This window comes from Glandiceps talaboti, chromosome 21, assembly GCF_964340395.1.
Source record: "Glandiceps talaboti chromosome 21, keGlaTala1.1, whole genome shotgun sequence".
Classification (NCBI taxonomy): domain Eukaryota; kingdom Metazoa; phylum Hemichordata; class Enteropneusta; family Spengelidae; genus Glandiceps; species Glandiceps talaboti.
In genome coordinates this window covers 18,074,845-18,089,789 of record NC_135569.1, presented here as the reverse complement: position 1 = coordinate 18,089,789, position 14,945 = coordinate 18,074,845, and the positions used below count along the sequence as shown (strand labels likewise).

The window sequence follows — 14,945 nt, the reverse complement described above, 5'->3', positions numbered from 1 at the left end:
CTTATCTCCTTAACACAGTGAACAATACCAATGGTAGTCTTTTCTCCTTAACTCAGTGAACAATACCAATGGTAGTCTTATCTCCTTAACTCAGTGAACAATACCAATGGTAGTCTTTTCTCCTTAACTCAGTGAACAATACCAATGGTAGTCTTTTCTCCTTAACTCAGTGAACAATACCAATGGTAGTCTTTTCTCCTTAACTCAGTGAACAATACCAATGGTAGTCTTTTCTCCTTAACTCAGTGAACAATACCAATGATAGTCTTATCTCCTTAACTCAATGAACAATACCAATGGTAGTCTTTTCTCCTTAACTCAGTGAACAATACCAATGGTAGTCTTTTCTCCTTAACACGGTGAACAATACCAATGGTAGTCTTTTCTCCTTAACACGGTGAACAATACCAATGGTAGTCTTTTCTCCTTAACTCAGTGAACAATACCAATGGTAGTCTTTTCTCCTTAACTCAGTGAACAATACCAATGGTAGTCTTTTCTCCTTAACTCAGTGAACAATACCAATGGTAGTCTTTTCTCCTTAACTCAGTGAACAATACCAATGGTAGTCTTTTCTCCTTAACACGGTGAACAATACCAATGATAGTCTTTTCTCCTTAACTCAGTGAACAATACCAATGGTAGTCTTTTCTCCTTAACACGGTGAACAATACCAATGGTAGTCTTATCTCCTTAACACGGTGAACAATACCAATGATAGTCTTTTCTCCTTAACACGGTGAACAATACCAATGGTAGTCTTTTCACCTTAACACGGTGAACAATACCAATGGTAGTCTTATCTCCTTAACACAGTGAACAATACCAATGGTAGTCTTTCTCCTTAACACGGTGAACAATACCAATGGTAGTCTTATCTCCTTAACTCAGTGAACAATACCAATGGTAGTCTTTTCTCCTTAACTCAGTGAACAATACCAATGGTAGTCTTTTCTCCTTAACTCAGTGAACAATACCAATGGTAGTCTTTTCTCCTTAACACGGTGAACAATACCAATGGTAGTCTTTTCTCCTTAACACGGTGAACAATACCAATGATAGTCTTTTCTCCTTAACTCAGTGAACAATACCAATGGTAGTCTTTTCTCCTTAACACGGTGAACAATACCAATGGTAGTCTTATCTCCTTAACACGGTGAACAATACCAATGATAGTCTTTTCTCCTTAACACGGTGAACAATACCAATGGTAGTCTTTTCTCCTTAACACGGTGAACAATACCAATGGTAGTCTTATCTCCTTAACACAGTGAACAATACTAATGGTAGTCTTTTCTCCTTAACACGGTGAACAATACCAATGGTAGTCTTATCTCCTTAACTCAGTGAACAATACCAATGGTAGTCTTTTCTCCTTAACGCAGTGAACAATACCAATGGTAGTCTTTTCTCCTTAACTCAGTGAACAATACCAATGGTAGTCTTTTCTCCTTAACTCAGTGAACAATACCAATGGTAGTCTTTTCTCCTTAACTCAGTGAACAATACCAATGATAGTCTTATCTCCTTAACTCAATGAACAATACCAATGGTAGTCTTTTCTCCTTAACTCAGTGAACAATACCAATGGTAGTCTTTTCTCCTTAACACGGTGAACAATACCAATGATAGTCTTTTCTCCTTAACTCAGTGAACAATACCAATGATAGTCTTTTCTCTCAATGAACAATACCAATGGTAGTCTTATCTCCTTAACTCAGTGAACAATACCAATGGTAGTCTTTTCTCCTTAACTCAGTGAACAATACCAATGGTAGTCTTTTCTCCTTAACTCAGTGAACAATACCAATGGTAGTCTTTTCTCCTTAACTCAGTGAACAATACCAATGGTAGTCTTTTCTCCTTAACTCAGTGAACAATACCAATGATAGTCTTATCTCCTTAACTCAATGAACAATACCAATGGTAGTCTTTTCTCCTTAACTCAGTGAACAATACCAATGGTAGTCTTTTCTCCTTAACACGGTGAACAATACCAATGGTAGTCTTTTCTCCTTAACACGGTGAACAATACCAATGGTAGTCTTTTCTCCTTAACTCAGTGAACAATACCAATGGTAGTCTTTTCTCCTTAACTCAGTGAACAATACCAATGGTAGTCTTTTCTCCTTAACTCAGTGAACAATACCAATGGTAGTCTTATCTCCTTAACTCAGTGAACAATACCAATGGTAGTCTTTTCTCCTTAACTCAGTGAACAATACCAATGGTAGTCTTTTCTCCTTAACTCAGTGAACAATACCAATGGTAGTCTTTTCTCCTTAACACGGTGAACAATACCAATGGTAGTCTTTTCTCCTTAACACGGTGAACAATACCAATGATAGTCTTTTCTCCTTAACTCAGTGAACAATACCAATGGTAGTCTTTTCTCCTTAACACGGTGAACAATACCAATGGTAGTCTTACCTCCTTAACACGGTGAACAATACCAATGATAGTCTTTTCTCCTTAACACGGTGAACAATACCAATGGTAGTCTTATCTCCTTAACACAGTGAACAATACTAATGGTAGTCTTTTCTCCTTAACACGGTGAACAATACCAATGGTAGTCTTATCTCCTTAACTCAGTGAACAATACCAATGGTAGTCTTTTCTCCTTAACTCAGTGAACAATACCAATGGTAGTCTTTTCTCCTTAACTCAGTGAACAATACCAATGGTAGTCTTTTCTCCTTAACTCAGTGAACAATACCAATGGTAGTCTTTTCTCCTTAACTCAGTGAACAATACCAATGATAGTCTTATCTCCTTAACTCAATGAACAATACCAATGGTAGTCTTTTCTCCTTAACTCAGTGAACAATACCAATGGTAGTCTTTTCTCCTTAACACGGTGAACAATACCAATGATAGTCTTTTCTCCTTAACTCAGTGAACAATACCAATGATAGTCTTTTCTCTCAATGAACAATACCAATGGTAGTCTTATCTCCTTAACTCAGTGAACAATACCAATGGTAGTCTTTTCTCCTTAACTCAGTGAACAATACCAATGGTAGTCTTTTCTCCTTAACTCAGTGAACAATACCAATGGTAGTCTTTTCTCCTTAACTCAGTGAACAATACCAATGGTAGTCTTTTCTCCTTAACTCAGTGAACAATACCAATGATAGTCTTATCTCCTTAACTCAATGAACAATACCAATGGTAGTCTTTTCTCCTTAACTCAGTGAACAATACCAATGGTAGTCTTTTCTCCTTAACACGGTGAACAATACCAATGGTAGTCTTTTCTCCTTAACACAGTGAACAATACCAATGGTAGTCTTTTCTCCTTAACTCAGTGAACAATACCAATGGTAGTCTTTTCTCCTTAACTCAGTGAACAATACCAATGGTAGTCTTTTCTCCTTAACTCAGTGAACAATACCAATGGTAGTCTTATCTCCTTAACTCAGTGAACAATACCAATGGTAGTCTTTTCTCCTTAACTCAGTGAACAATACCAATGGTAGTCTTTTCTCCTTAACTCAGTGAACAATACCAATGGTAGTCTTTTCTCCTTAACACGGTGAACAATACCAATGATAGTCTTTTCTCCTTAACTCAGTGAACAATACCAATGGTAGTCTTTTCTCCTTAACTCAGTGAACAATACCAATGGTAGTCTTTTCTCCTTAACTCAGTGAACAATACCAATGGTAGTCTTTTCTCCTTAACTCAGTGAACAATACCAATGATAGTCTTATCTCCTTAACTCAATGAACAATACCAATGGTAGTCTTTTCTCCTTAACTCAGTGAACAATACCAATGGTAGTCTTTTCTCCTTAACACGGTGAACAATACCAATGATAGTCTTTTCTCCTTAACTCAGTGAACAATACCAATGATAGTCTTTTCTCTCAATGAACAATACCAATGGTAGTCTTATCTCCTTAACTCAGTGAACAATACCAATGGTAGTCTTTTCTCCTTAACTCAGTGAACAATACCAATGGTAGTCTTTTCTCCTTAACTCAGTGAACAATACCAATGGTAGTCTTTTCTCCTTAACTCAGTGAACAATACCAATGGTAATCTTTTCTCCTTAACTCAGTGAACAATACCAATGATAGTCTTATCTCCTTAACTCAATGAACAATACCAATGGTAGTCTTTTCTCCTTAACTCAGTGAACAATACCAATGGTAGTCTTTTCTCCTTAACACGGTGAACAATACCAATGGTAGTCTTTTCTCCTTAACACGGTGAACAATACCAATGGTAGTCTTTTCTCCTTAACTCAGTGAACAATACCAATGGTAGTCTTTTCTCCTTAACTCAGTGAACAATACCAATGGTAGTCTTTTCTCCTTAACTCAGTGAACAATACCAATGGTAGTCTTTTCTCCTTAACTCAGTGAACAATACCAATGGTAGTCTTTTCTCCTTAACACGGTGAACAATACCAATGATAGTCTTTTCTCCTTAACTCAGTGAACAATACCAATGGTAGTCTTTTCTCCTTAACACGGTGAACAATACCAATGGTAGTCTTATCTCCTTAACACGGTGAACAATACCAATGATAGTCTTTTCTCCTTAACACGGTGAACAATACCAATGGTAGTCTTTTCTCCTTAACACGGTGAACAATACCAATGGTAGTCTTATCTCCTTAACACAGTGAACAATACCAATGGTAGTCTTTTCTCCTTAACACGGTGAACAATACCAATGGTAGTCTTATCTCCTTAACTCAGTGAACAATACCAATGGTAGTCTTTTCTCCTTAACTCAGTGAACAATACCAATGGTAGTCTTTTCTCCTTAACTCAGTGAACAATACCAATGGTAGTCTTTTCTCCTTAACTCAGTGAACAATACCAATGGTAGTCTTTTCTCCTTAACACGGTGAACAATACCAATGGTAGTCTTATCTCCTTAACACGGTGAACAATACCAATGATAGTCTTTTCTCCTTAACACGGTGAACAATACCAATGGTAGTCTTTTCTCCTTAACACGGTGAACAATACCAATGGTAGTCTTATCTCCTTAACACAGTGAACAATACTAATGGTAGTCTTTTCTCCTTAACACGGTGAACAATACCAATGGTAGTCTTATCTCCTTAACTCAGTGAACAATACCAATGGTAGTCTTTTCTCCTTAACTCAGTGAACAATACCAATGGTAGTCTTTTCTCCTTAACTCAGTGAACAATACCAATGGTAGTCTTTTCTCCTTAACTCAGTGAACAATACCAATGGTAGTCTTTTCTCCTTAACTCAGTGAACAATACCAATGATAGTCTTATCTCCTTAACTCAATGAACAATACCAATGGTAGTCTTTTCTCCTTAACTCAGTGAACAATACCAATGGTAGTCTTTTCTCCTTGACTCAGTGAACACTAAACATTGACATGACCAGGTGGGAAACATTGTGACATGACCAGGTGGGAAACATTGACATGACCAGGTAGGAAACATTGACATGACCAGGTAGGAAACATTGTGACATGACCAGGTGGGAAACATTGACATGACCAGATAGGAAACATTGACATGACCAGGTAGGAAACATTGTGACATGACCAGGTAGGAAACATTGTGACATGACCAGGTGGGAAACATTGTGACATGACCAGGTAGGAAACATTGACATGACCAGGTGGGAAACATTGACATGACCAGGTAGGAAACATTGTGACATGACCAGGTAGGAAACATTGACATGACCAGGTAGGAAACATTGACATGACCAGGTAGGAAACATTGACATGACCAGGTAGGAAACATTGTGACATGACCAGGTAGGAAACTTTGACATGACCAGGTAGGAAACATTGACATGACCAGGTAGGAAACATTGACATGGCCAGGTAGGAAACATTGACATGACCAGGTAGGAAACATTGACATGACCAGGTAGGAAACATTGCGAAATGACCAGGTAGGAAACATTGTGACATGACCAGGTGGGAAACATTGTGACATGACCAGGTAGGAAACATTGTGACATGACCAGGTAGGAAACATTGTGAAATGACCAGGTAGGAAACATTCTGAAATGACCAGGTAGGAAACATTGACATGACCAGGTGGGAAACATTGACATGACCAGGTAGGAAACATTGACATGACCAGGTAGGAAACATTGTGACATGACCAGGTGGGAAACATTGACATGACCAGGTAGGAAACAGTGTGACATGACCAGGTAGGAAACATTGTGAAATGACCAGGTAGGAAACATTGTGACATGACCAGGTAGGACACATTGTGACATGACCAGAAAGGAAACATAGACATGACCAGGTAGGAAACATTGTGACATGACCAGGTAGGAAACATTGTGACATAACCAGGTAGGAAACATTGTGACATATGACCAGGTAAGAAACGTTGACATGACCAGGTAGGAAACATTGACATGACCAGGTAGGAAACATTGACATGACCAGGTAGGAAACATTGTGACATGACCAGGTAGGAAACATTCTAAAATGACCAGGTAGGAAACGTTGACATGACCAGGTAGGAAACATTGACATGACCAGTTAGGAAACATTGACATCACCAGGTAGGAAACATTGACATCACCAGGTAGGAAACATTGTGACATGACCAGGTAGGAAACGTTGACATGACCAGGTAGGAAACATTGACATGACCAGGTGGGAAACATTGACATGACCAGGTAGGAAACATTGTGACAAGTTTGTACTTGATGGCAAATGACTCTAACTGCACCTCACCATTTTTAGTAGTTTCCTCCTTACTGTTCACATATTCTTTTTTTGGTAGAGAAAGCAATAATGCTGGAATACAGTGTGGCAATAAATTATTTTTCCAGCACAGCCAACTGATAAACTGGGTAGAAATAACTAAGTAGATAAAGGATTCAAATTACATTTGATGTTTTCATGACAGCCTGAATATGATGAATACCCTATACCCAACGATGATGAGATCAAAAGACTTGACCAGGTCATCTCCAAAGATCCACTGTCAACATTAGAAATGTCATGGCAAGATAAAGAGTTGCTATGGAAACTAAGGTACAGAAATGTCTTGACTTTCTTTTCAATTTAGTACAGTAGTGTGTGCTATATATGATTCTACTTTGATTTGACATATTATGTACTTCTTATACAATGCCAAAATATTCAAAATGTTTCACTTTCAAAATAAGAGAACCTGATTGGACAGAATGACAAGTGTATAAAGACCACAGCTAAGAGAAATATGAATGTCACAGTGTGTTTACAGGTAGTGCCAAAATTTGTAAGACCTGAGTATTTTCTGTCTCAAAATATTGGTAATTAAATTAAACATTTATTATAAAAAGTCATGGAAAATAATGGTAATTAGTCCCCAGTGGCAAAGCCGGGGGAGCTAGTATACTGGGTCCCATCCCTCCATCCGCCCAAGTCCACCTCTATCTCAAATACACATGGGCCAATTTCAAATATTGCTATGTGGACTAATGGCCAAAAGGTGGCCATTTTTATCGCAGAATGTCATATCTTTCCATTACTCTGGAAGCTTTGCAGTTATGTCCTCATGAATATCTCCACGAAATCCATGAGCCTTTTCAGATAAGAATGTACCCTTTGACAACTACTGATTTCAAGGTCAAAAGACCCAAAATGTTCAATGTGCTCATGTATAGGTTTTTAATGCTTGGATTTTTTAAACCAAACCTTACAAAACTATCAGATACTATATTCTAATAATGCACATCACTATAGGGACCTTCATTGTAAAGACCAAATGCACATCACTATAGGGACCTTCATTGTAAAGACCAAATGCACATCACTATAGGGACCTTCATTGTAAAGACCAAATGCACATCACTATGGGGACCTTCATTGTAAAGACCAAATGCACATCACGATGGGGACCTTCATTGTAAGACCAAATGCACATCACTATGGGGACCTTCATTGTAAAGACCAAATGCACATCACTATAGGGACCTTCATTGTAAAGACCAAATCCACATCACTATGGGGACCTTCATTGTAAAGACCAAATGCACATCACTATGGGGACCTTCATTGTAAGACCAAATGCACATCACTATGGGGACCTTCATTGTAAAGACCAAATGCACATCACTGTAGGGACCTTCATTGTAAAGACCATATGCACATCACTATAGGGACCTTCATTGTAAAGACCAAATGCACATCACTATAATGACCTTCATTGTAAAGACCAAATGCACATCACTATTGGGACCTTCATTGTAAAGACCAAATGCACATCACTATAGGGACCTTCATTGTAAGACCAAATGCACATCACTATGGGGACCTTCATTGTAAAGACCAAATGTACATCACTATAGGGACCTTCATTGTAAAGACCATATGCACATCACTATGGGGACCTTCATTGTAAAGACCAAATGTACATCACTGTAGGGACCTTCATTGTAAAGACCAAATGCACATCACTATAGGGACCTTAATTGTAAAGACCAAATGCACATCACTATGGGGACCTTCATTGTAAAGACCAAATGCACATCACTATAGGGACCTTCATTGTAAGACCGAATGCACATCACGATGGGGACCTTCATTGTAAAGACCAAATGCACATCACGATGGGGACCTTCATTGTAAAGACCAAATGCACATCACTATAGGGACCTTCATTGTAAAGACTATAATGCACATCGCTATAGGGACCTTCATTGTAAAGACCATATGCACATCACTATAGGGACCTTCATTGTAAAGACCAAATGCACATCACTATGGGGACCTTCATTGTAAAGACCAAATGCACATCACTATGGGGACCTTCATTGTAAAGACCAAATGCACATCACGACGGGGACCTTCATTGTAAAGGCCATATGCACATCACTATAGGGACCTTCATTGTAAAGACCAAATGCACATCACTATAGGGACCTTCATTGTAAAGACCAAATGCACATCACTATAGGGGCCTTCATTGTAAAGACCAAATGCACATCACTATGGGGACCTTCATTGTAAAGACCAAGTGCACATCACTATAGGGACCTTCATTGTAAAGACCAAATGCACATCACTATGGGGACCTTCATTGTAAAGACCAAATGCACATCACGATGGGACCTTCATTGTAAAGACCAAATGCACATCACTATTGGGACCTTCATTGTAAAGACCAAATGCACATCACGATGGGGACCTTCATTGTAAAGACCAAATGCACATCACGATGGGGACCTTCATTGTAAAGACCAAATGCACATCACTATAGGGACCTTCATTATAAAGACCAAATGCACATCACTATGGGGACCTTCATTGTAAAGACCATAATGCACATCGCTATAGGGACCTTCATTGTAAAGACCATATGCACATCACTATAGGGACCTTCATTGTAAAGACCAAATGCACATCACTATGGGGACCTTCATTGTAAAGACCAAATGCACATCACTATGGGGACCTTCATTGTAAAGACCAAATGCACATCACGACGGGGACCTTCATTGTAAAGGCCATATGCACATCACTATAGGGACCTTCATTGTAAAGACCAAATGCACATCACTATAGGGACCTTCATTGTAAAGACCAAATGCACATCACTATAGGGGCCTTCATTGTAAAGACCAAATGCACATCACTATGGGGACCTTCATTGTAAAGACCAAGTGCACATCACTATAGGGACCTTCATTGTAAAGACCAAATGCACATCACTATGGGGACCTTCATTGTAAAGACCAAATGCACATCACGATGGGACCTTCATTGTAAAGACAAAATGCACATCACTATAGGGACCTTCATTGTAAAGACCAAATGCACATCACTATGGGGACCTTCATTGTAAAGACCAAATGCACATCACTATGGGTACCTTCATTGTAAAGGCCAAATGCACATCACTATGGCAACCTTCATTGTAAAGACCAAATGCACATCACGATGGGGACCTTCATTGTAAAGACCAAATGCACATCACTATAGGGACCTTCATTGTAAAGACCAAATGCAGTAATATTTTATCATAAAGATTCAAAGTATATGAATTGGTAAGTTTACATGTGGGTGGAGGAGGTCTATTCTTCAATGAGTTGTTCTACATATTTGAAACACCACACAAGACACAAACCAATGAGATACATGTGTGTAACTTGGTTGCTGCTGGTATAATCCTTATTGTATATCCTGCAGGAAATACTGCCAAACCAGACCTGAGTCTTTACCTAAGTTATTGAATGCTGTAGAATGGTCAAACAGAGAGAAGGTGGCTGAGATGTATGTACTCCTCAAGAACTGGCCTATAGTTGAACCAGAGATAGCTATAGAGTTACTGGACTGCAGCTATGCTGATGTCGGCGTCAGAAACTTTGCAGTGGAATGTTTGGAAGCCAGACTGTCTGATGACAAACTATCTATGTATCTAATACAACTGGTACAGGTAGGAAACACTTTGCTATGAAGTGTTTGGAAGCCAGCCTTTTAATTAAATGATACCTTAAGTTTGTGGTTTCATTTGATAATTATGTGATGTCTGTGGTTTCATTTGATAATTAAGTGATGTCTGTGGTTTCATTTGATAATTATGTGATGTCTGTGGTTTCATTTGATAATTAAGTGATGTCTGTGGTTTCATTTGATAATTAAGTGATGTCTGTGGTTTCATTTGATAATTATGTGATGTCTGTGGTTTCATTTGATAATTATGTGATGTCTGTGGTTTCATTTGATAATTAAGTGATGTCTGTGGTTTCATTTGATAATTATGTGATGTCTGTGGTTTCATTTGATAATTAAGTGATGTCTGTGGTTTCATTTGATAATTAAGTGATGTCTCTGGTTTCTTTTGATAATTATGTGATGTCTGTGGTTTCATTTGATAATTATGTGATGTCTGTGGTTTCTTTTGATAATTAAGTGATGTCTGTGGTTTCATTTGATAATTATGTGATGTCTGTGGTTTCATTTGATAATTATGTGATGTCTGTGGTTTCATTTGATAATTAAGTGATGTCTGTGGTTTCATTTGATAATTATGTGATGTCTGTGGTTTCATTTGATAATTATGTGATGTCTGTGGTTTCATTTGATAATTAAGTGATGTCTGTGGTTTCATTTGATAATTATGTGATGTCTGTGGTTTCATTTGATAATTATGTGATGTCTGTGGTTTCATTTGATAATTATGTGATGTCTGTGGTTTCATTTGATAATTATGTGATGTTTGTGGTTTCATTTGATAATTATGTGATGTCTGTGGTTTCATTTGATAATTATGTGATGTCTGTGGTTTCATTTGATAATTAAGTGATGTCTGTGGTTTCATTTGATAATTATGTGATGTCTGTGGTTTCATTTGATAATTAAGTGATGTCTGTGGTTTCATTTGATAATTATGTGATGTCTGTGGTTTCATTTGATAATTAAGTGATGTCTCTGGTTTCTTTTGATAATTATGTGATGTCTGTGGTTTCATTTGATAATTAAGTGATGTCTGTGGTTTCTTTTGATAATTATGTGATGTCTGTGGTTTCATTTGATAATTATGTGATGTCTCTGGTTTCTTTTGATAATTATGTGATGTCTGTGGTTTCATTTGATAATTAAGTGATGTCTGTGGTTTCATTTGATAATTATGTGATGTCTGTGGTTTCATTTGATAATTATGTGATGTCTCTGGTTTCTTTTGATAATTATGTGATGTCTCTGGTTTCTTTTGATAATTATGTGATGTCTCTGGTTTCTTTTGCAGGTATTGAAGTATGAATCCTACTTAGACAATCCACTAGCCAGGTTTCTTATCAAGAGATCTCTACTTAATCAAAATATTGGTCATTTCTTCTTCTGGCATCTCAAGTAAGTAATATTCTATGTGTTGGTGGTCACTGCCATCAGTCAATCAATCTATCAATCACTCGCTTGATCAGTTGAATCAATCAAGTTGTCAATTCATCAATTACTCAGACAGACAGTCAATAATCAATCAATTAATAAATACGTCAATCAGTCAGTCAGTCAGTCAAGTAAAAAAATCAATCAATCAGTCACTAATAAGTTAGTTAGTCAGTCCAAGTACGTACAGCCCAAACACCCAATACCAAGTAAACCTGAAGACAACTGTACTATGATATAATAACACCTAGGCTCTAGTAACATTCATACATACTTACAAAGCTCTTTAAAGTGTTGGTATACTGTAATTAAAGTGGCCATATCAGGAATGGGTATTAATTTTGGATTTTTAGTCCCCGTCTGGGACAGGGACTTATGGATTGGGTTCTGTCTGTCCATGCGTCCGTCCATCCGTCCAGAGCCATTTCTTGGAGATGCCTGGACCAATTTTTTTCAAACTTGGTACAGGGGCATCATACAATAGCATACATATGCACAGCAATTTGTTTCATGATACGATCCAATATGGTCGCCTAGCAGAGGTAGCTGAATGGTCCAAAATTGAACAGTTGCGGGGCAAAGTGCTAGATCTAGCACTTCGCCACTTTTTGACAAAGTGCTAGATCTAGCACTTCGCCAGTTTTCGTCGAAGTGCGAGATCTAGCACTTCGCCAGAAAACAACAAAGTGCAGGACTCGACTCGACTGTAAACAATGAAGCGCCTCCAATGACTTGATATAACGTGATCATTTGCATAGATAAACATCACATACATGCGTCATGACATGTCAGTAGTCCATGTACGTGGTCATGTGGCGCACGATCAACTCCAAAACTTGTCTTTGGCCGATTGTAACAACAACGATTTATCTGAAGTTTGTTAAATGTTTGCTGAGTAAAACGACCGGTTGAAAGTTCACGTTGCCGTACGGTTGTGTTACTGGGGTTGTGTGTCCTGTTACAAACATGCCTTGTCAATATCTCGCGATCACAGAAACAAGTGTTATTATTTTACCCCTTTTATATACAATTGGCTAAAACACGTCAATATCATTGGTATTATCGACATTGTATTGTATTCTGATAGAAACATTCTGATACATATCTCAGGAAACTAGTGCCTGTGGGCGGGACTGTACAATTACCGATGACCTAGCACTTTGCCACACTTTGCCACTTTTTGACAAAGTGCTAGATCTAGCACTCCGTCAGTTTTCACTAAAGTGCTAGATCTAGCACTTTGACAGAAAGTGGCGAAGTGCTAGATCTAGCACTTTGCCCCGCAACTGTTCCGATTTTGAATTCTTTGTTACATGCCTAGCAGCCATTTTGTTTGCGAATTTTCCCTGTCTAGAGCCATAACTCAGACATGCTTTAACAGATCTCATTCAAAGTTGGTATTAGGACAGTGTTCTATGACATACATGTGCATATTTATTGTTGTCGTGATACGATCCAATATGGCCGCCTGGCAGCCATTTTGTTTGTGAATTTTCTATGTAATTCAAAGCCATAACTCAGACATGCTTGAACAGATCTCATTCAAAGTTGGTATTAGGACAGTGTTTTATGACATACACGTGCATATTCATTGTTGTTGTGATACGATCCAATATGGCCGCCTGGCAGCCATTTTGTTTGTGAATTTTCTATGTTCAAAGTCATAACTCAGACATGCTTGAATAGATCTCATTCAAAGTTAGTATTAGGGCAGTGTTCTATGACATACATGTGCATATCCATTTTCGTCGTGATACAATTCAATATGGCTGCCTGGCAGCCATTTTGTTTGCGAATTTTCCATGTCCATAGCCATAACTCAGACATGCTTGAACAGGTTCCCCCCCCCCCCCCCCCCCCATACCCGATCCATCCTTTATTGTTGAACGGTTTATTCCATCACGTCATCTTGAAGAGTAGGCATGTCCCATGTCCAACGAGGAGACACAGCATGGGTAGGCATGTTCCATGTCCAACGAGCAGACACAACATATCTAAGTCTGTTTGATTGATTTAGGTTCACAAGTGTTGTTGCATGATCAGAGTAGTGATATCAAGAAAATGACAACATAAATTACCAGTTCCTTAAAACCCAATCATAGCGGGGCAAAGTCATTCTCAATGACTTGTTAATTTATAAAACAATTCTATCATGGCTTCCTACTTAAAATTAATGTGAAACAACATTGATAAAGTCTGTGTTTGTAACTTAATACATTGCAAAAATGTGTAAAAGAAAAAAAGTTTGTTATTATGACAGTGGCGCTCGTCAATTCAATGATCTTATTCAAACTCTCAGTCTTACTCAACATGTAGTTTGGAGTACACATCAGAATGGTCATACTTTAGACCTTGTACTGACCCGTTCCTCTGAACCATGGCTGGAAACTTCATGATAGACAATAAAATGCCATCTGATCACGCTGCAGTTCACTTTAAGTCTATGATCTCTCGCCCACCTCAACAAGGATAATCAGTACAGGGAACAGCGTAACTTAAAGAACATTAACGTACTGGAACTTCAACACACTCTCACAAACACACTAAATTCTACAAAGTCGACCTCGATTCAGGAGGTAAATGAGCTGACAGAACTTTACAACTCTACATTGAAGAGCTTGTTTGACACGCACGCTCCTGCCATACAGAGATCTGTCATGCAGAAACCCCGTGCTGAATGGTTTACACAAGATCTATTGACTGAACGCAGGACTTTAAGATCACTTGAACAAAAGTGGCTGCTTTCTAAACTTGAAATTGATAGACAGATTTTCACCACTGCTCGTGCTGAGTACAACGAAAAGCTGGCAATGAAGAGAGAGACTTTAAATCGAAGTAAAATCGAAAATGCAAGTACTAAGGAACTTTTCAGAGTTGTTGATGACATATCTTGTTCAAAGAAATCTGCATCGGATATTCTCCCAAATAACCTTGAATTATCTAAATTACCAGTTGCTTTTGCAAATTTTTTTTTAACAGAAAATAATAGATATTCATGCAAGACTCCAAAGTACTAGTTCTTTTAATGTTGAGCCAATTTCGTCTCAGAACTCGCTTTGTGTTCTTGAACCTTTGTGTCTTGATGATGTAATTTCT

General features: G+C 38.1%; 1 protein-coding gene across 2 annotated transcripts in view; it reads left to right on the top strand.

Moving 5' to 3' along the window:
• Nucleotides 1-14,945, top strand: part of LOC144451366 (phosphatidylinositol 4,5-bisphosphate 3-kinase catalytic subunit alpha isoform-like) — a 74,674-nt gene that overhangs the window by 35,836 nt on the left and 23,893 nt on the right. For both annotated transcript variants that reach the window (XM_078142183.1, XM_078142184.1), the window contains exons 8-10: nucleotides 6,886-7,013; nucleotides 10,152-10,398; nucleotides 11,710-11,813. In XM_078142183.1, the coding sequence (XP_077998309.1) occupies nucleotides 6,886-7,013; nucleotides 10,152-10,398; nucleotides 11,710-11,813 (479 nt within the window). The remainder of the gene's footprint in view (nucleotides 1-6,885; nucleotides 7,014-10,151; nucleotides 10,399-11,709; nucleotides 11,814-14,945) is intronic.